Raw genomic sequence first — 27,029 nt, 5'->3', positions numbered from 1 at the left:
ATAATATATAGTTGATGGCTTATATATTTTTAATTCTTTCTCTTCATAAGCGCTATGAAGACAGAGGATATTTTCCCCCGTTGTGTTCACTGATTTATCCTCAGTACCAAGAACAGTGCCTGGCACACAGTAACCCTAAGGCAATGAATGACTACACAGAGAGTAAAAGAAGGAAGCTTCTGTCTCCTCAGTGCCCTCCACAAGCTCAGGACAAGATGCCTTCCATGCATTTCCTACCTTAGAGGCAAGAAACCCTGAATATGCAAATCTCTCATGTCATCTCTATTAGACACAAGGTAATTCTTATACTTCAAGCAACAGTAAATATGCTTTAATTCTAGTTCCTAGAACAATCAAGCACTCCTACTAAATTTTCCCACCAAACTCACATGGATTATTCACTAGGCTGATCAGAGCGCCCAACTACACACTCCATTATCAGTAAACCCCATTGGTTCCAACTGCAGTTTTGCATGAAACCCATTCTTGTATCCCCTGCCGAAATATCAGTGGATTCTTGTCCCCTTCTCATACCCTTTCCCACTTGGGGTGATAGCCTTGAGAAACTGAGCTACTACCATTCTTTTTCCCATTATATCAATACCAGGTCTTACCAGCCAAGCTTTTTAGTAAACACTGCTTTGCTCCATTGGTTAAGAGGGCGGGTTCATGATATCTACAAAACAGAAACAGACACACAGACATAGAGAACAGATTTGTGGTTGCCAAGGGGGAGGGGGTGGGGGAGGGAGGGAGTGGGAGTTTGGCATTAGCAGATGCAAACTGTTATATATAGGGTGGATAAACAGCAAGATCCTACTGTATAGCACTGGGAACTATATTCAGTATACTGTGATAAACCCTAATGGAAAAGAATATGTATATGTGTAAGTGAATCACTTTGCTGTACAGCAGAAATTAACACAACATTGTAAATCAACTCTACTTCAATAAAATTTTTAAAAAAGAGTGTGGGTTCCTGGCTCCCCCACCTACCAGAAGGGTGTCCTTTGGCACATTGCCTAATAACCCCATGCCTCAGTCTCCTCACGTGATCTATCACTTAAGGCACTTTAGACACATAAAGCTCAGTGCCTGGCACATTATTGGGACCTAGGAAATAGCAGTTTCTATGACTCCATAATTCTCTCTCTCCTGCCTGTCCCACCCCCATCTTTGTCACTGGCAACTGCGTTGCTCTCAATTTTTCCTTCTCCCTAAGTCCTTCTTCCAAGTTTTACAGCATCCTTAAATCTTAAAGTCTTACAGTCTTCTTGCCTCATTTAAAAATCTTTTTGTAAGTGGCTTCACAGATATAGAATATAGTAATTCCCAGGACTCAGGATGACTCATTTGGGGCTGGGTTAAGAGATAAAAATGGATTAGACGCCCACTCAAAAGGAGCATCCTTGCCAGCAACAGGAGACACGTTCCCCTTCCATACTTGTAAGCTCCTCATTGCAACCCCATGGAACCGCCCAGTAGTCCCCTGTCCTCACAGGAAAAAAAAATCTATAGCTCTTTGAAACACAATGAAACATAAAACATGGCACTTCATGAAGCCAGTTTCTTAATTATGAAATCTAAGTCACAGTTTTAGTTACTTTGCAATAGACTAGTAGTTTGTCATTGTTGTTTTACATGAAGATGGAAACCAAAAGCAAGATAACCTGTGAGCATCACCTTGCGGAGAGATTTACAACCCCCACAGCAGTTTGGACCCCATCAATCTTCATTCACTGAACACATGGTTAATGTGCTGGTGCTGGGGAAAGGGCAATAAACAGATAAAAATCCTTGGAGCCCTGGAACTTACTTCCTAATGGGAAGACAGAAAATAAAGATCAGTAAGGGAAATATATATTAGATGTGGTGAGTGCTGTGGAGAAAAAAGCAAGGATGAGAGGCAGGGTATGGGAATGCAATTTAAAATCAAGTAGTCAAAGACCTTACTGAAAAGGTGATATTTGAATAAAGGCTCGAGAGAGAGGAAGGGGCCAGTCATGCAGTTACCTGGGATAAGAGCCATTTAGGTAGAATGGCACGTGCAAAGCCCTAGCCCTAAGTGGAAATATGTGAGTGAATTTGAGAAATAGCATTGAGGGCAATGCCCAGAGTGAGCGTGAAGGAGATGGCAGAGTCAGAGGGAAAGCAGGGGCCAAATCGCACGGGGGCCTTTCTAGTCATAGTAAGGATTCAGCTTCTACTCCCGATGAGATAGGAACTTCAAGAGGCTTTGAGCAGAGGAGTAAGATGATCTAACTTCCTTTTTAACAGGATTGCTTTGATTAAAGGAGTTGGAGACAGAAATAGGAGATACTGTCTTTAGACCCAAGCAAGAGGGGCCCCTGCCCTCGGCCCCATGTTGTACGGGGTCCTGCATAAGACAAACACACAACATGTACATTTATGATAGTACCCAGGGCATCCTTCTCAGTGATCAGGCTCAATTCTGGCACAGCACAGCCTGCAGTCTTAAATATGTATTCCCATGACTACCACATTTTAGACCCTTTTAGACTCTTCTCCACACCTCTTGCCACGTGTGCATCAAACAAAAGGTGACTGCCTCCAAATGCCATCAAGCCTGCAAGCATGGGAGCTGGACACTGCTTAGGAATGTGGGGAGGATTTGAGAAATGGATGTGCCTAATTAAGAGAAGTATGACTTCACTTACTAACTTCCTCTTGGAGAGCCTAAGTGCCACAGATAACAACATATTATGTCTCAGCTGTACTGAGAGTCCATTTCCTTGCTTCTCTTTGTGTTCCAATTCAGCATTCTTGAGATATTCACGAATGGCCCAGGGTTTGCAATGGTTGCATACATAATGGCTAGAAATATTAAACAATTCATATCTCTCTAAATTTGTATTTATGCAGGTCCAAACAAAATTCATGCTGGAGCTAAATTCTAGAATACTGTTTCAAGAGATGATGAAAATGGCAATATAAGTGATCATAGTTTATAGGATGAAATTTAAATATTTTGAAATATTGTTTACAATAGTGGTAATGTATCATCTGCAACCCCAATTACAATACCTGAACATGATATGTAGAAGTTGTGGTTCTTATTGCTAGTTCAGATGAGCAAAATTTCTCCAAACTGAAATTGAAATTAATATTTTTAATTAATTTTTAAAATACAAGGACTCAACAAGAGTGGTCTAATTTGATAAAAACTATCAATAGAACATCAATTACATGGAAATCTTGATTATGTGGCATATATTTTACTGAAATTAAGTTTTAAAAATAACATCTACAGGATAGACATATAGTAATTCATAAGTTAAACTCTTTCTATACTCATCCAAATATCACCTACCCATTAAGAGAACACACCCAGACACACACAATAGTAATTCAGTCATCTGTGATGTTTTACTTACTGTTGGTCATATAAAAATCATTAATTGTTTCTTACTTTTTCAACATAAGAATATACATTAAAGTAGGAGGATAGAACATATTTTAAATAACTTTGTTAGATTAACTCATAAAGTTCAAATATTTAGATATTTACTATGTTGGGTCCCATTTGTATTTTGGCCCCTTGTATCTTAGGGAAATCCAATTTGGAGGTTACTACAATAAAAAAATCCTGGCAATAAATGACGGTGGTCTCATCAGGGTGATGGCAATGGAGATGTGAGAAGTCATCAAATTCTGAATACTTTCTGAAAGAAGAACCAGAAGGATTCCTGACAGACTGGATTTAAGTGAAAGGGAAAAATCAAATGACAAAAGGTTTTCAGCCTGAGCAACTCTATAAAAAGTTGCCATTATGTGAGCTAGGGCAGGATGTAGGAGGAGCAGCTTGGGGAGACTTTCAGAAGCTTGTTTTGTCATGTTAAGCCTGAGATGTATTTTAACTCTCAGAAGTTTTTTTTTATTTTAATAAATAAATAAATTTATTTATTTATTTATTTATTTATTTATTTACTTTTGGCTGCATTGGGTCTTCGCTGCTGCACACAGGCTTTCTCTAGTTGCGGCAAGCGGGGACTACTCTTCGTTGCGGTGCGTGGACTTCTCTTGCAGTAGCTTCTCTTGTTGCAGAACACGGGCTCTAGGTGCCTGGACTTCAGTAGCTGTGGCACACAGGCTCAGTAGTTGTGGCTCACGGGCTCTAGAGGGCAGGCTCAGTAGTTGTGGCACACAAGTTTAGTTGCTCCGTGGCATGTGGGATCTTCCCGGACCAGGGATCGAACCCGTGTCCCCTGTTTTGGCAGGCGGATTCTTAACCACTGCACCACCAGGGAAGTCCTCTCAGCAGTTTAATACTCTGGGCAGGCATTCAGGGGAGAGGTCAGGATATGCGACAGTCATTAGGGTAGGAGCAGGATATGGGTTGCATTCAAATCCTTGGGTTGCAAGAGATCCACTCTTTGTTTTGGGGCTTTCAACGAGATGGAAGATATGGTATAGTTGAAAGAAGGGACATTGTTGTGCCACTTCACCCTTGTAGCAGAGAGTGGCATACAGAACCCAGAGGTCACCTCCCAAAGCCATCCCAAAGGCTAAGAACTTCCTTAGTTGGGATGACCTGGGAAAAGTTCATAACTAACCACCAACCCTGGATCCCAACCCTAAACTCTTAAACTTCAGACTTCCTATAAAATGTTTACCACAAACACACATGTAAGACACTGCTGGATATCATAAATCCTCCATGTGAATTGTTCCTCTCTTACTGGCCCTCTGTCCAGCTGTCTTTTACATCACATCCTTTGATGTGGTTTCTCTTCCATCTTCCTAGGTGGAAATCCCTCTGACCCAAAGATGGAGAAGGCATAAAGAAAGAAATATATCTATAAGAAAATACAGAGAGACAAAACTTTAAGTTCCTGGAATCTCTTCACTATCCCGTCCTTAAACTGGAAAAGAAAAGTCTAAGTGCAAATATCACTATCTTAATCATTTGTGAATTCTTACTCTCCCTGTGACAAATACAAGCAAAGCCACAATTAAAGCAATATTGCAATCTAAATAGAGAAGAATTGTTCAAGCAAGGGCGAAATGTCAAGAGTAAATTTTATCCCAGCCTGCTGGGTAATCTTTGGATGAGAAACTAATGCAACATTTCCAAAATTGGCATCTTACAGAACGCTGTTCCATGGGATGCTGCTTGATGAGTTCTATACTCAAAATAAATATAGTATCACTGGATAAAACAAAATTATACAAATGTCTTTTCTGTGGGAATATCAGGGACTACACTAACATGCTCTATGAATCTTTAAAAGGGAGATAGAATATAGCATTTCCAACATTTGTTTGACACAGAACCCACTCTTTGCAGTAGCTCATAATAACAACTTCCAGTAATGGCTTTCCTCTGAACACAGTTTGAGAAGCACTATTCTAATATATATATATACATATATATGAAGATCAAAAATAAATTATGTTTTTCAGAGTTTGTTTAACTGGCAGAGCAAGGCCAGAAAGTTTCCCATCACCCACTCCCTGATTTGACTCACCAAGATTTGCAAATCTGCATAACTATATGCCTTCATTAAACCAAATTCAATTTAGAGTCAACAAATTCACTTCTTAAAAAATGAGGCTGTTGAGTTATTATATATTCACAGCTTTAAATATTCACATTGCAAGTGAATTCCCAAATACACACCTGTTCCAGCAATGTTATCACTGAATAACTAGAATTAATTATTTTAGAGATGATGATAATGAAGCCAAAGAATTTATCCAAATTAAGTGTTCTTCCACGAAGAAAGGGCTGAAATTTTAGATCAATAATGATTTAATTTTACTCTGAAATCTTTGAGGGACATTCAGTTCTTCTAAGCACAATAATTAGATGAATCGCTGGATCTTTGCTATGATGAAGCAATATCTATATCAACTTTCTTTTTACCTTTTACCCAACACACAAGTCCATATGATACAGGTTTTTATGAGCAAATCCTTACACACTGATTAATCTTAAAAGTACTTTAGCTAGTCTTTACTATTCTTTCTGTGTATTCTCCCTGAATTAAACTAACATGGGAATAGTTCTATTTTGTTGGAAGGCAATCCTCCCAACAGAATTAGAAACTTTTGAGAAATACCTACCCATCATACGTCAGCTGTTAGCTTCACATTCACACTGAAAAGAGTTACACACATTTTTATGAGACATAGAAAATATTTAGTAAGAATATATTTATTACAAATTTCATTCATATTTTTGTATACAAATATTATTTAAAGGGCTTGAGAAATGTCATTATAATGCTAAATGAAAAAAGCTAAAAAAAAAAAAGCTAGCTACAAAATTAATAGACACATGCTCTCAAATACATATAAATATTTTTTAAAGGTGATGTTTTAAAATAGGAATTATTGACTCTAGGTGATACAATTTTTTCTTAATTTTTCTGTATTATTTTTATAATCGTGAAAAAAAAATGAAGGCTATTTTTTTCAATAGCACTACCCAATGTTACCTGACTTATTCCACTAAACCCAAACTACAGTGTTGAAGATACAAGTTTATGGTGAAATGCCAGGGTTTTCCTCTGGGTACAAAAGGAACCCAGTAAAAATGCTATCATCCTCAGCACTGACATACACCCCATTCCAATCTTTTGAAACTTCCAGCCAGACTTGGTCCCCTGCTTTTAATTTCAAGATGATGAGGAGAGAGGCCTGGTCTATTTCATGACCATAGAGCGTTTCTCTGGACTTGAACTGCTTCCTATTCCAGGCCACCAGGCTGATCTGAGCAGGTCGGCCCCTCACGGTGACGTGGTAGGAAAAAACATATGCCCCAGGAATACTACAGTTAAATTTCCCAGTGACAGGGCTGTAGTTCCCTTGGTCGTTATAGAGAACCTTGTCAAACTTGATAGGGGCATTTGGAGGGGGGAAAGGCTTGGATAAAGCAGCACTGAAAGCTGACCGTGGGACTCTGGCCACCTCCCCCTTGGAGCCCTTGAGGCCCCGAGAGCCCTTCTTCCCAATAGACCCTCGGACCCCTTTGCTCCCAAGTTCACCCTTTGGCCCTGCAGGTCCCACAAGACCAGGAGGACCCAACTCTCCCTTTTCTCCTTTAACTCCTGGATCACCTTGGGCCCCAGGCAGCCCGTCTGAACCACTTTTCCCTTCCGTTCCAATATCTCCTTTGCTACCTTTTTCTCCTTTCATGCCCTCCTCACCTTTTTCTCCTTTTCCCCCCCTCTCCCCAGAATCTCCACAGTAGCCCTTATCCCCCATCTCCCCCTTGTCTCCCTTGGCCCCAGGCTCTCCATTCAAGCCTGGTGCACCCACAGCCCCTCGGTCTCCTTTATCTCCTTTCTCTCCTTTGGTACCATTGGCACACGTGTCCCCCTTCGAGCCTTTTTGTCCTTTCACTCCTGCCAGGCCAATGTTTCCTCTATCCCCCTTAGGACCAAGTCCACCTGAAATGGAAAAATTAAAATAATGGTTAAGGCTCACATATGGTATGACCTGTATGCTATTATCAGAGAGCTCACAAAATGAAACAAAACCTCTTAACTGGAGCTGGAAACCTGCTTCTTGCCTGAGCAATGGCCATGCAGAGGAGACACTTACACCGAGCCATTCAAATCAAGCTACTCCCTCATAAAGGAAAGAGTTAATGCTACTGAGAAGCAACAGCTTATATTTAGATCTTATATATCTAGTTTGTCTGTTTGTTTGTTTGTTTGACTTTTAAGATGATGAAGAGTATTAGAACTATAGTTGCCCATTGTGTTCCATTACACTTTGCATTTTGGCCCAACCCAGCTATTCTCCTAAATCTCCATATTGTCCATCCAAACCCAAAATCTTACAGGCAAAAAAACTGCAACCCAGAAAGATTTAGAGATCTTTTTCCCAAGGACAGCAAGAAAGAGGAGCAGAGTTCAGATACTTTTACCACTTCCAGACTCCTAGACTAGTGCTGATAACACTCCATGCAATCAGTACACTAAATTATTAGTAATTGATATTTCCATCTTACCTCCCTGATAACTTTAAATACAAACAGGAAGAAAATTAAGGGCCATACTGCACACGTGACTACACACAGTAGATATACTTTATACACTACCTGGTTCTCCAGGTTTTCCTGGGTATCCTGGAACTCCATTTGTTCCTTGCTCCCCACGTTCTCCCTTAAGTCCTAAAATGATACCAAGATTAACTTTTTTCTAACTATATTAGCTATGATATAACAAACACCCATTTCACAACTGTGTCACATTCTAATGCTTCCTTTACCAAAATGTGTAAAGGTAAAACAATATGGAAAAAGAACTTATTGAGCAACATTAGGAATATTTTATTCCAATTGATGGTAAACCATTTACAGTATATTTGGAGGTAGTGCCAAATCTCTTCAAACAGATTTCAGCTTTTCCCTCAGCATTCTTGTAGCTCTTCAAATCTCTTACAAAACCTATGACATTCTGCCTTACATTATGTATGTCTGTGTTTGTGCTCTTCTTATTACGAATTCTGAATGACAGTTAAAAGGTCCTCTTTTTTTATATCCCTCACAATGCCTGAGAAATCGTACCATGCACCACATAAGCTAAAACACAGAGCACAACACTCTGCAGTCAGCTGAAACTATTCATGATAAAAACCCACACAGGATAAAAAATATTGTCCTTGATATACATAAAGCAACAAGGAAAAGCTAATTTTCATTTTGTTTGGAATTTTTTTCGTACACTCTTTGGGCAAATTATAAAGCTGTGAAAATTCATGCTTGAAAAAATAAAAATATCTTGGCTTTTAGATATTTGCCATATTACCACAAAATGGACTTTTATACTGGGCCTGGCCAAAGGCCCATCCTGTTACAGTGCAGCCACTCTACATTTATTTTCATTGTAACTAATAGTAGCAAAAATAACAGTAACAATAATAGCTAACTCTCATTGAGCACTTACTTTGCACCAGGTAATGTTCCAAGTTCTTAACATGAATTTTTAAATGTCAACCTTTTAGTTTAATGTAAATTTTTATTTGGTAGTAAAACAGCCTCTCATATAACAGGGAGGCTCACATAGAGCACATTTCATCAATTGGAACATTTTTCATTTACAAAAGTTTGTAGCATCTCCCATCAAGAAAGGTAGAGCACATATTTTTGTCACCACTTTCATCACAAAGGAAACTGAGCTATGAAAAAGTTTAGCAATCTGTACAGAGTCAAACATAACTGTATATAATATTGGTTGGCATCAACTTACCAGCCATATTATTTATGATATAACCAACATATTTTATTTCATTTTTGCCAGGGCAAAAGAAACCCTAAGTCAAATTAAAAGTCATGAGAAGAGGGGGCTTTTCAAGATGGTAGAGGAGTAGGAGGACATGGAGTTCATCTCTCTCCACAAATGCATCAAGAATACATCTACAGATGCAACAATTCTCACAGAACACCGGCTGAACGCTAGCAGAAGACCTTGGACACCAGAAAGGACAATAAAGATGCCTGCATAACCAGGTAGGATGAAAGAAAGGGAGAAAGAAGAGGAGAGGAAATGGGATGGAACCTGCTCCCCAGTTGGGGAGCTGAAGCAGCAGAGAGGTTCCCACATCTGGGGAAACCCCCTCACCGACGGAGAAATCAGTTGGGACAGAAGGGAAGCATCTGAGACTGTCAGAGGAGGGTGAAAAGGCCAGTCTGTGGCAGAGAGCACAGAATGAGACCTACACAGACAGTCCATGCAACAGCACTGCATGCCCCACACTGGGACATGTGTCTACTTGTGTGCACGGGGGCTGGGAGCTGGAGTGTGGGGATTGGAGTACAAACCCAGGAGGAGTACTATTGTTGGCTGCAAGGAGACAGCCTATGGGGATGGGAGGGAGGAAATCTGCAACTGGGAATGCCTGTAGAGGAAACCTGGACTGCCATGGAAGCAAGGCACCACTGTTGAGTGACATGCAGGGGATGGAGCGACAACTGCAGCCTCTCTCCCCACGCACCAGCCCCTGCCCATCCCCCCAGGTGCTAGGAAAGGGCCCTGCCAGGGCTGGCCCTCGTGCACCTGCCACTGGGCACTAGAAAATGCTCCCACTAGGGCCAGATCTCTTGTGCCTGTGGCTGCCGCTTCCCTGCGCACCTGTCGCCACTGGGGCTCCTGCGACCCAGGCAGCCATGCCACCTCCATGCCCTGTCCTCACTGGGGCAGGCCCAAGTGCTCCAGGGCAGCCTCGGGAGCAGATTCCTGTGGGTGGCCCACATGCAGAAGTGGGGCTAAAATCACAGCTGAGCCCCAGGGGCAGGGCAACTAAGGAAGAGGAACAAAAATCTTTCCATCAGTTGCACAAGCTACATATTAAGGCCCTGTTATCAGCTTCGTAGACCCTGCATCTATGGATCTGAATGGACAATGAGTGTCCCCACAAATGAAACTGGTCTAGCTCTGGCAGCTGTGGAATTTGGGGGCAAGCATACGCATGAGTTGGGCCAGATCAGAGTCTGACCTGTCCTCACAGTGCCCACAGCAGGTCGAGAGACCAACCTAGAGGCACTGGAGGGCCTACTGGGGAGATGGAGGTGGGCTGTGGCTCACAGCAGGGACTAGGACAATGACAGCTGAGACACCAGGAAAATAGTATTATTACTATTATTATTATTATGTTTTGATTTGTTCTGTTGCTGGCTTTGTTTTTTGTAATTATTATTCTTTATTTTTATTTTTGTTTAGTATTTTTGGGGTTTTTAGGTTTGTTTGGTTTTTCTCTGTTTTTTTCTTTCTTTTTTTAATTTTGTTAATATATTTTTTTTTATTTTTACTTTGCTTTTTCATTGTTCTGGTTTTTTCCTTTCCTTTGTTCTATTTTGTTTTTATCTTTTTATCCTCTTTTTTCTGTTTTTTGTTTTTATCCTTTTTTTTAATTGTTTTTGTGTGTCTGTTTTGTTTGCTTTATTCTTCAGTTTGCATTCTGTTTTAGTTTTGTTTCTTGTTTTCTGTTTTTGTTAGTTTTGTTTTTAATTGTTTGATTTTGTTTTGGGGTTCTTTCGTTTGTCTGGTTGTTCTCTTGGTTTTTGTTTTTGTTTCTTTTTGTGTGTGCATGAGTTTGTTTTCATTTTTGTTTGGTTGGTTTTGCTTTTACCATTTGTTTGTTTTTTTGTTTTATTGCTGTTGTTGCTATTTGTTTCTGTATTTGCTATTTGTCTTGGGTTTTGTTTCTCTTTTTGTTTTCCTTTGTTTTCTCCCCCCTCCTTTTTTTCCCTTTATTGCCATGATGTGTGGCTTGTGGGGTCTTGGTCCCCCAGCCGGGGGTCAGACCCGAGCCTCAGGGGAGGGAGCGCTGAGTCCAGGATGCTGGGCTGCCAGAGAATTCCTGACCCCAAGGAATATTAATTGATGAGACCTCTCCCAGAGGTCTCCATCTTGAATATAAGACATGGCTTCACCCAACTGCCTGCAGGCTCTAGTGCTGGATGCCTCACAGCAAACAACAAACAAGACAGGAACACAAACCCACCTATCAGCAGACAGGCTGCCTAAAGTTGTGCTAAGCTCACAGACACCCCAAAACACACCACCTAACATGGCCCTGCTCATCAGAGGGACAAGATCCAGCTCCACCCACCAGAATACAGGCACCAGTCCCTCCCACCAGGAAGCCTACACAAGCTACTGAACCAACCTCACCCACCAAGGGCAGACACCAGAAGCAAGAGGAATTATGACACTGCAGCCTGTGGAAAGAAGACCTCAAACACAGTAAGTTAGACAAAATGAGAAGACTGAGAAATATGTTGCAGAAGAAGGAGCAAGGTAAAAACTCACAAGACCAAATAAATGAAGAGGAAATAGGCAATCTACCTGAAAAAGAATTCAGAGTAATAATAGTGACGATGATCCAATTCTGTTACACAGAAATGTTTAACAAGGACCTAGAGGAACTAAAGAACAAACAAACAGTGATGAACAACACAATAACTGAAATTAAAAATAAACTTGAAGGAATCAATAGCAGAATTACTGAGGAAGAAGAATAGATAAGTGACATGGAAGATAGGATGGTGGAAATAATTGCCATGGAGCAAAATAAAGAAAAAAGAATGAAAAGAAATGAAGACAGTCTCAGAGACCTCTGGGACAACATTAAATGCACCAACGTTCAAATTATAGGGATCCCAGAAGAAGTAGAGAAAGAGAAAGTGTCTGAGAAAATATTTGAAGATATTATAGTCAAAAACTTCTCTAACATGGGAAAGGAAATAGTCAGTCAAGTCCAGGAAGCACAGACAGTCCCATACAGGATAAATCCAAGGAGAAACAGGCTGAGACACATATTAATCAAACTAACAAAAATTAAACACAAAGAAAAATTACTAAAAGCAGCAAGGGAAAAGCAACAAATAACATACAAGGGAATTCCCATAAGGTTATGAGCTGATTTTTCAGCAGAAACTCTGCAGGTCACAAGGGAGTGGCAGGATATATTTAAAGTGATGAAAGGGAAAAATCTACAACCAAGATTACTCTACCTGGCAAGGATCTCATTCAGATTTGATGAAGAAATCAAAAGCTTTACAGAAAAGCAAAGCTAAGAGAATTCAGCACCACAAAACCAGCTTTACAACAAAGGCTAAATGAACTTCTCTAGGCAGGAAACACAAGAGGAGAAAAAGACCTACAAAAACAAACCCCCAAAAATTAAGAAAATGGTAATAGGAACATGCATATTGATAATTACCTTAAATGTAAATGGATTAAATGTTCCAACCAAAAGACACAGATTGGCTGAATGCATACAAAATAAGACCCATGTATATGCTGTCTACAAGAGATCCACTTCAGACCTAGGGACAAATACAGATTGAAAGTGAGAGGATGGAAAAAGATATTCCATGCAAAGGGAAATCAAAAGAAAGCTGCAGTAGAAATACTCATATCAGACAAAATAGACTTTAAAATAAAGACTATTACAAGAGACAAAGAAGGACACTACATAATGATCAAGGGATCAATCCAAGAAGAAGATATAGCAAGAGTAAATATTTATGCACCCAACATAGGAGCACCTCTATACATAAGGCAAACGCTAACAGCCATAAAAGAGGAAATTGACAGTAACACAATAATAGTGGGGACTTTAACACTCCACTTATATCAATGGATAGATATCCAGACAGAAAATTAATAAGGAACCACAAGCTTTAAATGACACATTAGACCAGGTAGACTTAGTTGATATTTATAGGACATTCCATCCAAAAGCAGCAGAATACACTTTATTCTCAAGTGTACATGGAACATTCTCCAGGATAGATCACATCTTGGGTCACAAATCAAGCCTTGGTAAATTTAAGAAAACTGAAATCATATCAAGCATCTTTTCCGACCACAAGGCTATGAAATTAGAAATCAATTACAGGGAAAAAACCAGTAAAAAACACAAACACTTGGAGGCTAAACAATATGCTACTAAACAACCAAGAGATCACTGAAGAAATCAAAGAGGAAATCAAAAAACACCGAGAGTGGTCTCCTGGTGGCACAGTGGTTAAGAATCCACCTGCCAATGCAGGGGGCACGGGTTCAAGCCCTGGTCCGGGAAGATCTCACATGACACAGAGCAACTAAGCCCATGCACCACAGCTACTGAGCCTGCACTCTACAGCCCACGAGCCACAACTACTGAGCCTGCATGCCACAACTACTGAAGCCCACACGCCTAGAGCCACAACAAGAGAAGCTACCACAATGAGAAGCCCACACACTGCAATGAAGAGTAGCCCCCACTCACCACAACTAGAGAAAGCCTGTGTGCAGCAACAAAGACCCAACACAGCCAAAAATAAATAAATAAAAATTTAAAATACCTAGAAACAAATGACAATAAAAACACGATGAACCAAAACCTATGGGAGGTAGCAAAAGCAGTTCTAAGAGGGAAGTTTATAGTAATACAATCCTATTTCAAGAAACAAGAAAAATCTCAAATAAACAACCTAACCTTACACTTAAAGCAACTAGAGAAAGAAGAACAAAAGAAAAAATTAGTAGAAGGAAAGAAATCATAAAGATCAAAACGGAAATAAATGAAATAGAAACAAAACAACAGCAAAGATCAATAAAACTAAAAGATGGTTCTTTGAGAAGATAAACCAAATTGATAAACCTTTAGGCAGACTCATCAAGAAAAAAAGGGAGAGGACTCAAATCAATAGAATTAGAAATTGAAAAGGACGAGTTACAACTGACATTGCAGAAATACAAAGGATCATAAGAGACTACTATAAGCAACTCTATGCCAATAAAATGGACAACCTGGAAGAAATGGACAAATTCTTAGAAAGGTATAACCTTCCAAGACTGAACCAGAAAGAAATAGAAAATATAAACAGATCAATCACAAGTAATGAAATTGACACTGTGATTAAAAATCTTCCAATAAACAAAAGTCCAAGACCAGATGACTTCACAGGCGAATTCTATCAAATTTTAGAGAAGAGCTAACACCTATCCTTCTCAAACTCTTCCCAAAAATTGCAGAGGGAGGAAAACTCCCAAACTCATTCTATGAGGCCACTATCACCCTGATATCAAAACCAGACAAAGATACCACACAAAAAAAGAAAATTACAGGTCAATATCACTGATGAACATAAACGCAAAAATCCTCAACAAAATACTAGCAAACAGAATTAAAAAGACCACACGCCATGATCAAGTGGGATTTATCCCACGGATGCAAGGCCTCTTCAATACAAGCAAATCAATCAATGTGATACACCATATTAACAAACTGAAGAAGAAAAACCATATGATCATCACAAGAGATGCAGAAAAAGCTTTTGACAAAATTCAACACCCATTTAAGATAAAAAAACTCTCCAGAAAGTGGGCATAGAGGGAACTTACCTCAACACAATAAAGGCCATATAAGAAAAATCCACAGTAAGCATTATTCTCAATGGTGAAAAACTGAAAGCATTTCCTCTAAGGTCAGGAACAAGACAAGGGTGCCCACTCTTGCCACTATTATACAACATAGTTTTGGAAGTCCTAGCCACAGCAATCAGAGAAGAAAAAGAAATAAAAGGAATACAAACTGGAAAAGGAAAAGTAAAACTGTAACTGTTTGCAGATTACATGATAATATACATAGAGAATCCTAAAGATGCCACCAGAAAACTACTAGAGCTAATCAATGAATTTATTAAAGTTGCAGGATACAAAATTAATGCACAGAAATCTCTTGCATTCCTATACACTAACAATGAAAGATCAGAAAGAGAAATTAAGGAAACAATTTCATTCACCACTGCAAAAAAAAAGAATAAAATATCTAGGAATAAACCTACCTAAGGAGGCAAAAGACTTGTACTCAGAAAACTATAAGATACTGATGAAAGAAATCAAAAAAGACACAAAGAGATGGAGAGATATACCATGTTCTTGAATTGGAAGGATCAATATTGTGAAAATGACTATAATACCCAAAGTAATCTACAGATTCAGTGCAATCCCTATCAAATTACCAATGGCATTTTTCACAGAACTAGAACAAAAAAATTTTACAATTTGTATGGAAACATAAAAGACCCCAAATAGCCAAAGCAATCTTGAGAAAGGAAAATGGAGCTGGAAGAATCAGACTCCCTGACTTCAGACTATACTACAAAGCTACAGTAATCAAGACAGTATGATACTGGCACAAAAACAGAAATATAGATCAATGGAATAGTATAGAACGCCCAGAGATAAACCCACGCACCTATGGTCACCTTATTTTTGATAAAGGAGGCAAGAATATACAATGGAGAAAAGACAGCCTCTTCAATAAGTGGTGCTGGGAAAACTGGGAAACCTTTTACTACATGTAAAAAAAGAAATTAGAACACTCCCCAACACCATACACAAAAATAAACTCAAAATGGATTCGAGACCTAAATGTAAGACTGGACACTATAAAACTCTTAGAGGAAAACATAGGAAGAACACTCTTTGACATAAATCACAGCAAGATCTTTTTTGATCCACCTACTAGAGAAATGGTAATAAAAACAAAAATAAACAAATGGGACCTAATGAAACTTAAAAGCTTTTGCACAGCAAAGGAAACCATAAACAAGACGAAAAGACAAGCCTCAGAATGGGAGAAAATATTCACATATGAAGCAACTGACAAAGGATTAACCTCTAAAATATACAAGCAGCTCATGCAGCTCAATCTCAAAGAAACAAACAACCCAATCCAAAAATGGGCAGAAGACCTAAATAGACATTTCTCCAAAGAAGACATACAGATTGCCAACAAACATATGAAAGGATGCTCAACATCGCTAATTATTAGAGAAATGCAAATCAAAACTACAATGAGGTATCACCTCACACCAGTCAGAATGGCCATCATCCAAAAATCTACAAACAATAAATGCTGGAGAGGGTGTGGAGAAAAGGGAACCCTCTTGCACTGTTGATGGGAATGTAAATTGATACAGCCACTATGGAGAACAGTATGGAGGTTTCTTAAAAAACTAAAAATAGAACTGTCATATGACCCAGCAATCCCACTACTGGGCATATACCCAGAGAAACCATAATGCAAAAAGACACATGCACCCCAATGTTCATTGCAGCACTATTTACAATAGGCAGGACATGGAAGCAACCTAAATGTCCATCAACAGAGGAATGGATAAAGAAGATGTGGTACATATATATAATAGAATATTACTCAGCCATAAAAAAGAATGAAACTGGGTCATTTGTAGAGACGTGGATGGACCTAGAGACTGTCATACAGAGTGAAGTAAGTCAGAAAGAGAAAAACAAATATCGTATATTATCCCATATATGTGGATTCTTTAAAAATGGTATAGATTATCTTATTTGCAAAGCAGAAATAGAGACACAGACGTAGAGAACAAACGTATGGATACCAAAGGGGAAAAGGGTGTGGGTGGGATGAATTGTGAGATAGGGATTGACATATATACACTATTGATACTATATATAAAATAGATAACTAATGAGAACCTACTTTAAAGCACAGGGAATTCTACTCAATGCTCTGCAGTGACCTAAATGGGAAGGAAATCCAAAAATGAGGGCATATATGTATATGTATAGCTAATTCACTTTATGGCACTATACCCCAATAAAAATTTTTCAAAGAAGAAACCAAAATAATTTTTTTTAGTTTGTTAACCTCTTTTATTTTATTTTTTAATTGAAGTATAGTTGATTTACAATGTTGTGTAAGAAACCAGAATATTATCAGTGTCCCAGAAAACTCTATTGTGCCCCCTTTTTGTCACAGCCTAAACTTTGAGAGTAACTACAGTTGACTTTCAGCATCATAGACTTTTGGGGGTTTGTACTAACAATTATATAATTGAAATTGTATAGTATGTAATCTTTTGTGTCTGAATTCTTTTGCTCAACATTATATTTGTAAAATTGATTTATACTGTTGCATATAGTTGTTTGTTGGTTCTCATTACCATTGTATAAATATGCCAACATTTAATAATCTACTATAAAGAATTTATTAATTTTACAGTAAAAGCACAATGGCTGTAAATAAATAAATAAATACATAAAAGTCATGAAAAGAGATTCAGCCAAATTTCATAAGACTAGCTAGAGAAATCCCACCATAAGCTACTCAACAGAGTTTTCTAAGTAGCTTGCTCCTCTTTATCATTCCATTTAAAATTTAAAATTTGGAAATTAATCCATAGGCCATCAGGAAAACATCTGTATACCTTTGAAGAGAACATAACTATGAATGGAAGTGAAGGAATAATTCAATTCCCAGTCCTTGTCAATATTCATATCCTGACCGTCACTGCACAGTTATTCTGGTTCTCGAGTTCATTTAAAGAGTTTAACTGCTTATAATGAATTTACTCAATCAGATAATGATTGAGTAAAAAATACAGTCATTCTACTCATTTATTTTTTTAACTTTAAGTCTTAACCAAGAGTCCAATTTAAGCGGAAGTAAAAGGAAAATACAGTTGTCACTTTATAGAGACTGGCTAAATGAATTTCTACTTTTGATCCTTCATCAAAGCATATTCTTAAGAACCTCATTTTATAATACTTCCCTGTTTTTTCTTCTACTTCCAGAAGTCTAACTTCCAAAATGTATGAATCACTGGGGAGGTTCATCACTCATCTTTATTTCACAGGGCTTTCTGCTAACATAATTCATCCACAAAAGGATTAAATGCTTCCAAGAATGAAAATCGCATAACTGACAAGTGTGAAGTGACTCTCTCTTACCTTAGCATCTTTTTTGAGTAATTACTTCACTGAATGTTCTACCAGAAATGAGTTAGGCAGTTCCTGAGCCATGCCGAGGGTGATGTATAGATGATATTATGTCTTTTGACATGTGACACTAAGGCTAAAACATTTAACTTGATGGATATATAGTATTTCTACAGGCTGGTAGTATTCCCTGAGGAATTTCTAAATGTCCCAGTGAATCTATAACCTTCCCTCAATAGCTTGAAGCACTTATAGAACCAGGGATTTCCCAGAGCAGAGCACACTCTTTGCTGATACATCTATGGAATTACAGAATTTCTGAGCTGGAAAAGATCTAGGAAAGCCCACATAATGACAAATCTTCTTTAAACAGAGTATAAATAAATATCTAGTCTAGTCCTCTCAATTTCCAGATGAGGTAAAGTGACGGGTCCAAGGTCACTGCAAATAGCTTGACTTCTTCCATTTTAATTCAGTTCTCTTCCCACCGTTGACACTGCCCCTGATTTGAGAGTAAGCCAAAGGATATGTCATACTCTCCTTAGTAGGTAGGCTATCCATCTATATGGAATATTCTAGAGGATTGCCTGCTCTGATTAGTTTTATGTAGTATGAAATTAATTTGCATCATAAAGAAGAACTCAAACAGGAGTATATAGGAAAGCACCCTTCCCCAGAGTCTATGCCCTGTGGCTCCCAGTCACTGAGTCAGCCAGGTGGACTCCAAGAAACAGAAAAGGTGTGTGTGGGGGGGAGTATATTACCAGGCAAGTTTAAAATTTCTCAATTGGCTATTTATAAAGTTAACATTTTTATATCAAATATAACTCACAATATGCTTTACCAAGTTTTTACATTTAAAAAAATAGATCCACCTGCAAGAATCTGGTATTTACTTAGCAAGCTGCTCTTCTTAAAAATGATGCAGAACATCTCTTGAGATTTGACATGAAATGGATATAATTACCTACCCTTCTCTCCTTTCTGGCCTTTTGGACCTTGGGGTCCAGTGACTCCTGGTGGCCCTAGGATCCCCATATCACCAGCTTCTCCCTTAAAACCTGGAAATGAGATTGAAAAACCATCAGGGTAGAAAAATTCTCTTTTGAAATTCATTACTTCAAAAAAAATCAGTCATTTTATTGAGGCCGATGACTGTCAGTGTCCTAATGATAAAATTTGGGTGAGAATAAACTATTACAGAGTTCTAAGGACAATAATTTTGTCTGATTTGCAATTTTGCACTACCTGAATAGACAAATTGAGCCCATTAGTACTTGTCACTGAATTCATGGCAGTGATCAAATGATTCAGAGAAGCAGTACTGTATCAAACAACAAGAAAAGATGATTATCTGACTCTTAACCTCATGTGGACCACACTTTCAAATTGGAAGTAAAATCACAATACCTAGCACTTTTGGTTTTCCCATTCCTTCACTTATGTACTCATTCAGGAACCATTGCTGAGCCCTCCTACACACCAAGCATCCTGCTAGGTGTCAGGAATCAGCCGTCAACATTCCAGCAGTCCCTTCCCTCATGGAGCTGAGAGTCCATGAAAGATAAACATGAACAAATAACCACACAAATAAATAGAAATGGCCACACTGTTGTTAGTTATGTAAAGAAAATAGAAAGTTCCTATTGTAGATGGTGGTTTAAAAAAAAAAAACTGATTTATGGGATCAGAGGATACCTCCTGGAAAAAAATGTCATTAAGCTAAGACCCAATGAACAAATTAGAAATTTCTGAGACAAAGAAAAAAAAAAAAAAAACCACAGATGAGTATTTCAGGAAAAACAAGAGTAGAAAAGACCATGGTGTTTTTAAGAAACTGAAAGAAGAGCACCATGGGCGGAGCTAGAGATCAGGGTAAAAGAGGCTGAGGGGCAGGCGAGGGGCAGATGGTGCAGGACTCAGACCTCCCTGGTGTCCTCGCTCATCCCAGCAGTCCAGGTCCCTTCCACTTACCTGGGCCACACAGACACCCAAGCCTAGGACAGTTATCGTTCCTGCAACCCCAGCCCTGTTCAAGCTAAGGGATTGTTTCGCAATCCCTGATTGGAATAATTTATGGCCAGGTTCTTTGAAAGTTAACCATATAAATAAGTACACTCAATTAAATTGTAATCTTTCATCTTAATTACTATAATTAAGTTGATGGGATGGAGAAAATTATTTTCTATCTGTTGAATTTCCTCTTTGAAAGAACACTGTATTTGTTTAGATGAAAAGCTTTAATAAATTGCATGCCATGGAGGTTAAGGCTGAAGGTAAGCTTAAGAAGCCAAAGTGGTGGTTAAGCTCTTCTGTCTAAAAAAGAAGGAAGAGCAGAGAGGAAAGGAATGGAGAACAAAGAGAAGGGGAGGCAGAAGCAAGCAAAATGGGCAATTACAGTTCACTGTGCAGTGACCCCCCTTCCTCATGACCCCCAAATGCCCAATGTGGTTATGAGGGAAACGCACAGGGAGCACACAGCAACTGCCTGCAAGGGCACAAGGGGCAGGCAGGCTGCCCCTTCCATCTAGGCAAGCTGTACATCTTGGTTAGTTTAGTGTAAGTATCGGAAGCCTGGACCTCATGAAAGAGCTGGGGCTGGCGGGTGCACAAACCGAGTTTGACATCAGGTTCTATACTCTCAGGTGCTATAACCTCTAGAATTACCTGAAACTCTCTGAAATGCAATTAAATTATCCACTGAAATGTAATAATATTTTAAACATTCTCTACAAAGATGAGAAACAACGTAAAGTGCTTAACAGTTCTTGGCACATAGTAGGTAGCTATTATATAACTGAATTAATGAGAGAAGCTGGAGATAAAATTTCAAATGGAATTTTACCTTTAAGAGCTATTAGATATAGCTGAGCTGTATACTTCAAAACACTTTCATTCAGAAACTCTGTAAAATTAGGCTCATAACTTTTAAAGTCTACATTTATTATTCACATTACAGTAGATAATACAAATGTGATGTATGTAATATTTGTGTTAATTAATGTATGTAATAAGCTGAGCTCTAAGAACAGCGCAGCTAAATCCACCACTGGGTAAGACAAAAGCCCTGATGCTACGACTTATAAGACAGTTTAGCAACCAGCTGTGTTTACATGACCCCCTCCCGCTCCCCGCTAGCAGCTTGCCAGACATGATACTAAGAGAAATCCTGGTAAATATAATTTTCTCAGTCTAATTAGATCTCCAGTAATGTTTTGGCAACCCTGAAATCCTGGTTCCCCAGACCCCTGCCCAGCTTCTTTCCCATTCAATACCACCTCCACATAAACACTGATCACATTTCCCAAAAGCTTCCTGCAATGGGATGAAATGAATGAAAAGCTTAATGAGGATGCAGAATTCCTGATTTTATAACTTTAAATTCTTCAGGCAAGACACAACAAATATTTATATGTAATTCTTTCAGGGAATAGTGGATTTGAAATTGACATTCTGATCTCACTTTTTCCTTGAATTCTCTGCTGTAGGACATGTAAAAGCTGAACTGTATTACAATAAAAGTGAGAGTATATTCATACTGTATACATGAAAGACATCTGAAATTTTGAAATATTTAACCATGACGTTCAATGGAGAAAATTACTGGGCAAGGAGACTGTGTTGCCTCAGAATTTCAATGAGAAGTGAACTGAATCCTGCCTTTATTCTCCACCTCACAGGCTTTCCATTTCTAATCCTAACTACAAGTAGCACTCCAAAAACCCATCAGTCAGTACACATTCTTACCAGACCACAGAATTTTCACTTACCCTATTTACATCAGCCATTAATGAAAAGATTGTGTAACTGGAAGAACCACACACCAGTGCTAGGGTTGGTAGGCCAGTCTCTGCTCTAACCAGCACCATCCAGTAGAACTTTCTGCAATTATGGAAATGCTCTGTATCTGTGCTGCCCATTGGCCACATGTGGCTACTGAGCACTTAAAATGGGACCCGTGTGACTGAGGAATTGAATTTTTAATCTCAGTTAATTTTAATATGAATAGTCATACATGGGACTCTGGCTACCCCACTGGGCAACAGAACCCATTGCATTTGTTACAATGTTACACCTAGGCTTGTTCCATGCACATGACAATATAGACACCCTTGGGGCAATGCCACCACCAATCCACCACCTCTCAACTCTAAGGATGTACAAGTGAGAAATATAGGGCCTCGTATATTTTCAAATACCTGGCTTTCCAGTCTCTCCAGGTTCTCCTTTTTGCCCTGGTCCAGATGAACAACAATCACAGCAATTCAAGAAAAAATCAGCCGTGTCAAGAGTGAGGTTTTCAGAGGGGAAGAGGGTGGCAGCACCAAAGACAGAATTGAAAGCTGAGGGGTCAGGGGTTGGTTCTGCCATTTCAGCCGCTTCTGTGAAGGGAGTTTCTTCTTCTTCTGGAGGTTGGCCACTGGACGGCTTTGGACCCTTTGGCATCTCTTTTCCCTCAGACTTCTTTGTGAACTTGGTATATGGTGTGGTCTTTACTATTGTGTCTACACCAGCAATAGCCAAAATAATTAAAATGGCACAAAACCAAGAAAATATCCACATATTTGAGGCTGGAAGAAAGATATAATGGGAATATATACATATATTACAAACAAAAAGACAAAGTGATATAGATATATTCTTATATGAGAGAAATATATATACATATATGAACCATAAGAATGAACAGTATGCATAATACTAAATGATTTTTATATATTTCATATGTAAATGTATGCTTGATTCACAACAGAATATTTTATTTACTTAAAGTATTTATTGTAAGGAACATTTTGCTTCAATTCTCCTTTCTGGTTGTTTTCCCAGTGTTACATGTACAAAAATATTGTTCTCAATCATTAAAATTATCTTGCCAAAAAGCAAACATGATCTATAATAAATGCAACATGACTTAATAGCTCATACACCCTGTGGAAAACAAATATGAATAAAATCATGACTGACTTCACCCAGATTTATAGGAATCAAATACATCTGTATTAGAGGGAGATGAAAAATATTGAGCTGAATTGTTTATTTCAGCAAACTCAATTATTTCATGAAAAAATACTAGTAAAAGAGTCCTTAAATCTACTCAGGATAATGGTCTTGTTATGAGAACAATCTTTTAGAATCTGTTGTAATAAATGGAGAGAGAGAGAGAATAAAATATCATAAATTTAAATATGTGTTATGTCTTCAGATTCTTCACATGTCATTTAACTCTCCAATTCTTTGCTTTATAATTTAAGGATTTTTTCTGCAAACTCACATTTATCTTTGTATTATTTTAATGGGCCAAATAGTGGTTATTCTTATTAAGGCTTTTATCACTGTTCAAAGGGATATAAGGTTCCTGATGAAATGAAATTTTGAGAGTTCATAATATTTCATTCCCCAGAAACTCCCAGCAGTCCAGTGGCTGCTAACAGATAGCCAGGGTTAGAAATGCATGATTTCTGATTGGAAAAGGAAGGAGTGTTTAAGATAAATAGTAAGAGAGAAAAGAGAATGGAAATAAGGAGAGTAACAACACCTACTATTTATAGAATCTCTACAAAGAGTAGGTGCCTTATATTCATCAATCCAATCTGTTCTCAAAACAGCTCTGCCAGGTAGACAACACTCTCACTCACCTTCACAGCTGAGGAAACAGGCACCAGGTGGTTACATACCTTGTTCAAGATCACACAACCCACAAGTTATTAATTCAAAACTTAAATCCACGTCTGTTTAATATCAAAGCCTCAACCTTAGGACTTTCAAGATAGCAGAGAAGTAAGATGTGGAGATCAACTTCCTCCCCACAAATACATCAAAAATACATCTACATGTGGAACAAATCCTACAGAACACCTACTGAATGCTGGCAGAAGCCCTCAGACTTCCCAAAAGGCAAGAAACTCCCCACATATCTGGCCGTGTGGCTGACAGGGTCTTGGTGTTCTGGCCGGTGCCAGGTCTGCGCCTCTGAGGTGGGAGAGCCGAGTTCAGGACACTGGTCCACCAGAGACCTCCTGGTCCCACGTAATATCAATTGGTAAGAGCTCTCCCAGAGATCTCCATCTCAATGTTAACACCCAGCTCCACTCAATGATCAGCAAGCGCCAGTGCTGGAAACCCCACGCCAAACAACTAGCAACACAGGAACATAACCCCACCCATTAGCACAGAGGCTGCCTAAAATCATACTAAGTTCACAGACACCCCAAAACACACAACTGGATGCAGTCCTGCCCACCAGAAAATTCCAGCCTCATCCACAAGAACACAGGCATTAGTCCCCTCCACCAGGAAGCCTACACAAACCACTGAACCAACCTTACCCACTGCGGCAGACACCGAAAACAATGGGAACTATGAACCTGCAGCCTGCGAAAAGGAGGCCCCAAATGCAGTAAGTTAAGCAAAATGAGAAGACAGAGAAATATGCAGCAGATAAAGGAGGAAGGTAAAGACCCACTAGACCAAAAAAAGTGAAGAGGAAATAGGCAGTCTACCTGAAAAAGAATTCAGAGTAATGATAGTAAAGATGATCCAAAATCTTGGAAATAGAATGGAGAAAATACAGGAAACATTTAACAAGGACCTAGAAGAAGTAAAGAGCAAACAAACAATGATGAACAACAAAATAAATGAAATGTAAAATTCTCCAGAAGAAATCAATAGCAGAATAACTGAGGCAGAAGAACAGATAAGTGACCTGGAAGATAACATAGTGGAAATAACTACCACAGAGCAGAAAAAAGGAAAAAGAATGAAAAGAATTGAGGACAGTCTCAGAGACCTCTGGGGCAATATTAAACTCACCAACATTCGAATTATAAGGGTTCCAGAAGAAGAAAAGAAAAAGAAAGGGACTGAGAAAATATTTGAAGAAATTATAGTTGAAAACTTCCCTAATATGGGAAAGGAAATAGTCAATCAAGTCCAGGAAGTGCAGAGAGTCCCATACAGGATAAATCCAAGGAGAAACACACCAAGGCACATATTAATCAAACTATCAAAAATTAAATACAAAGAAAAAATATTAAAAGCAGCAAGGGAAAAGCAACAAATAACATACAAAGGAATCCCCATAAAGTTAACAGCTGATCTTTCAGCAGAAACTTTGCAAGCCAGAAGTGAGTGGCAGGACATATTTAAAGTGATGAAACGGAAAATCCTACAACCAAGATTACTATACCCAGCAAGGATCTCATTTCGATTCGACAGAGAAATTAAAACCTTTACAAACAAGCAAAAGTTAAGAAAATTCATCACCACGAAACCAGCTTTACAACAAATGCTAAAGGAACTTCTGTAGGCAGGAAACACAAGAGAAGGAAAACACCTACAATAACAAACACAAAAAAATTAAGAAAATGGTCATAGGAACATACATATTGATAATTACCTTAAATGTAAATGGATTAAATGCTCCGACCAAAAGACACAGACTGGCTGAATGGATACAAAAACAACACCCATATAAATAGTGTCTACAAGAGACCCACTTCAGACCCACTTCAGATACATACAGACTGAAAGTGAGGGGATGGAAAAAGATATTCCATGCAAATGGAAATCAAAAGAAAGCTGGAGTAGCAATACTCATATCACACAAAATAGACTTTAAAATAAAGACTATTACAAGAGACAAAGAAGGACACTATATAATGATCAAGGGATCGATCCAAGAAGAAGATATAACAATTGTAAATATTTATGCACCCAACATAGGAGCACCTCAATACATAAGGCAAATGTTAACAGCCATAAAAGGGGAAATCGACAGCAACACAATAATAGTAAGGGACTTTAACCCCTACTTTCACCAATGGACAGATAAACTAAAATGCAAATAAATGAGGAAACACAAGCTTTAAATGATACATTAAACATGATGGACTTAATTGATATTTATAAGACATTCCATCCAAAAACAACAGAATACACTTTCTTCTCAAGTGCTCATGGAACATTCTCCAGGATAGACCATATCTTGGGTCACAAATCAAGCCTTGGTAAATTTAAGAAAATTGAAATCATATCAAGTATCTTTTCTGACCACAATGCTATGAGACTAGTTATCAATTACAGGAAAATACCTGTAAAAAGTAAAAACACATGGAGGCTAAAAAATACACTACTAAAAAACCAAGAGATCACTGAGGAAATCAAAAAATACCAAGGAACAAATGACAGTGAAAACACAACGACCCAAAACCTATGTGATGCAGCAAAAGCAGTTCTAAGAGGGAAGTTTACAGCAATACAATTCTACCTCAAGAAACAAGAAACATCTCAAATAAACAACCTAACCTTACACCTAACAATTAGAGAAAGAAGAACAAAAAAACCCCAAAGTTAGAAGAAGGAAAGAAATCATAAAGATCAGATCAGAAATAAATGAAAAAGAAATGAAGGAAACGATAGCCAGGATCAATAAAACTAAAATCTGGTTCTTTGAGAAGATAAACAAAATTGATAAATCATTAGCCAGACTCATCAAGAAAAAAAGGGAGAAGACTCAAATCAACAGGATTAGAAATGAAAAAAGAGAAGTAACAAATGACACTGCAGAAATAAAAAGGATCATGAGAGATTACTACAAGCAATTATATGCCAATAAAATGGACAACCTGGAAGAAATGGACACATTCTTAAAAAACACAACCTTCCGAGACTGAACCAGGAAGAAATAGAAAATATAAACAGACTAATCACAAGCGCTAAAATTTCAACTGTGATTAAAAATCTTCCAACAAACAAAAGCCCAGGACCACATGGCTTCACAGGTGAATTCTGTCAAACATT

General features: G+C 38.4%; 1 protein-coding gene across 1 annotated transcript; it reads right to left on the bottom strand.

Annotated features, from left to right (window-relative positions):
- Positions 1–4,775: 4,775 nt before the first annotated feature.
- On the bottom strand, positions 4,776–26,311 carry OTOL1 (otolin 1). The gene is made up of 4 exons (XM_082458417.1): positions 22,430–26,311; positions 19,202–19,291; positions 8,072–8,143; positions 4,776–7,415 (listed from the first exon to the last, which is right to left on the bottom strand). The coding sequence occupies exons 1-4, from the start codon at positions 22,791–22,793 to the stop codon at positions 6,508–6,510; spliced, it is 1,434 nt and encodes a 477-aa protein (XP_082314543.1). The 5' UTR covers positions 22,794–26,311; the 3' UTR covers positions 4,776–6,507.
- Positions 26,312–27,029: the final 718 nt, after the last annotated feature.

Source organism: Balaenoptera physalus (assembly GCF_965194825.1).
Source record: "Balaenoptera physalus genome assembly, chromosome: 4".
Lineage (NCBI taxonomy): Eukaryota > Metazoa > Chordata > Mammalia > Artiodactyla > Balaenopteridae > Balaenoptera > Balaenoptera physalus.
The sequence above is the reverse complement of the archived record's forward strand: the minus strand, read 5'-3'. Positions and strand labels throughout refer to the sequence as shown.

Bases quoted from the DNA above. Each gene is read 5' to 3' on its own strand.
- OTOL1 (XM_082458417.1), bottom strand. From the start codon at position 22,793: ATGTGGATATTTTCTTGGTTTTGTGCCATTTTAATTATTTTGGCTATT. The intron at 19,292-22,429 runs GTATTTGAAAAT...TCTCATTTCCAG, and splicing joins TGGAGAGACTGGAAAGCCAG to GTTTTAAGGGAGAAGCTGGT. The intron at 7,416-8,071 runs GTAGTGTATAAA...TTTCCATTTCAG, and splicing joins AGGAAAACCTGGAGAACCAG to GTGGACTTGGTCCTAAGGGG.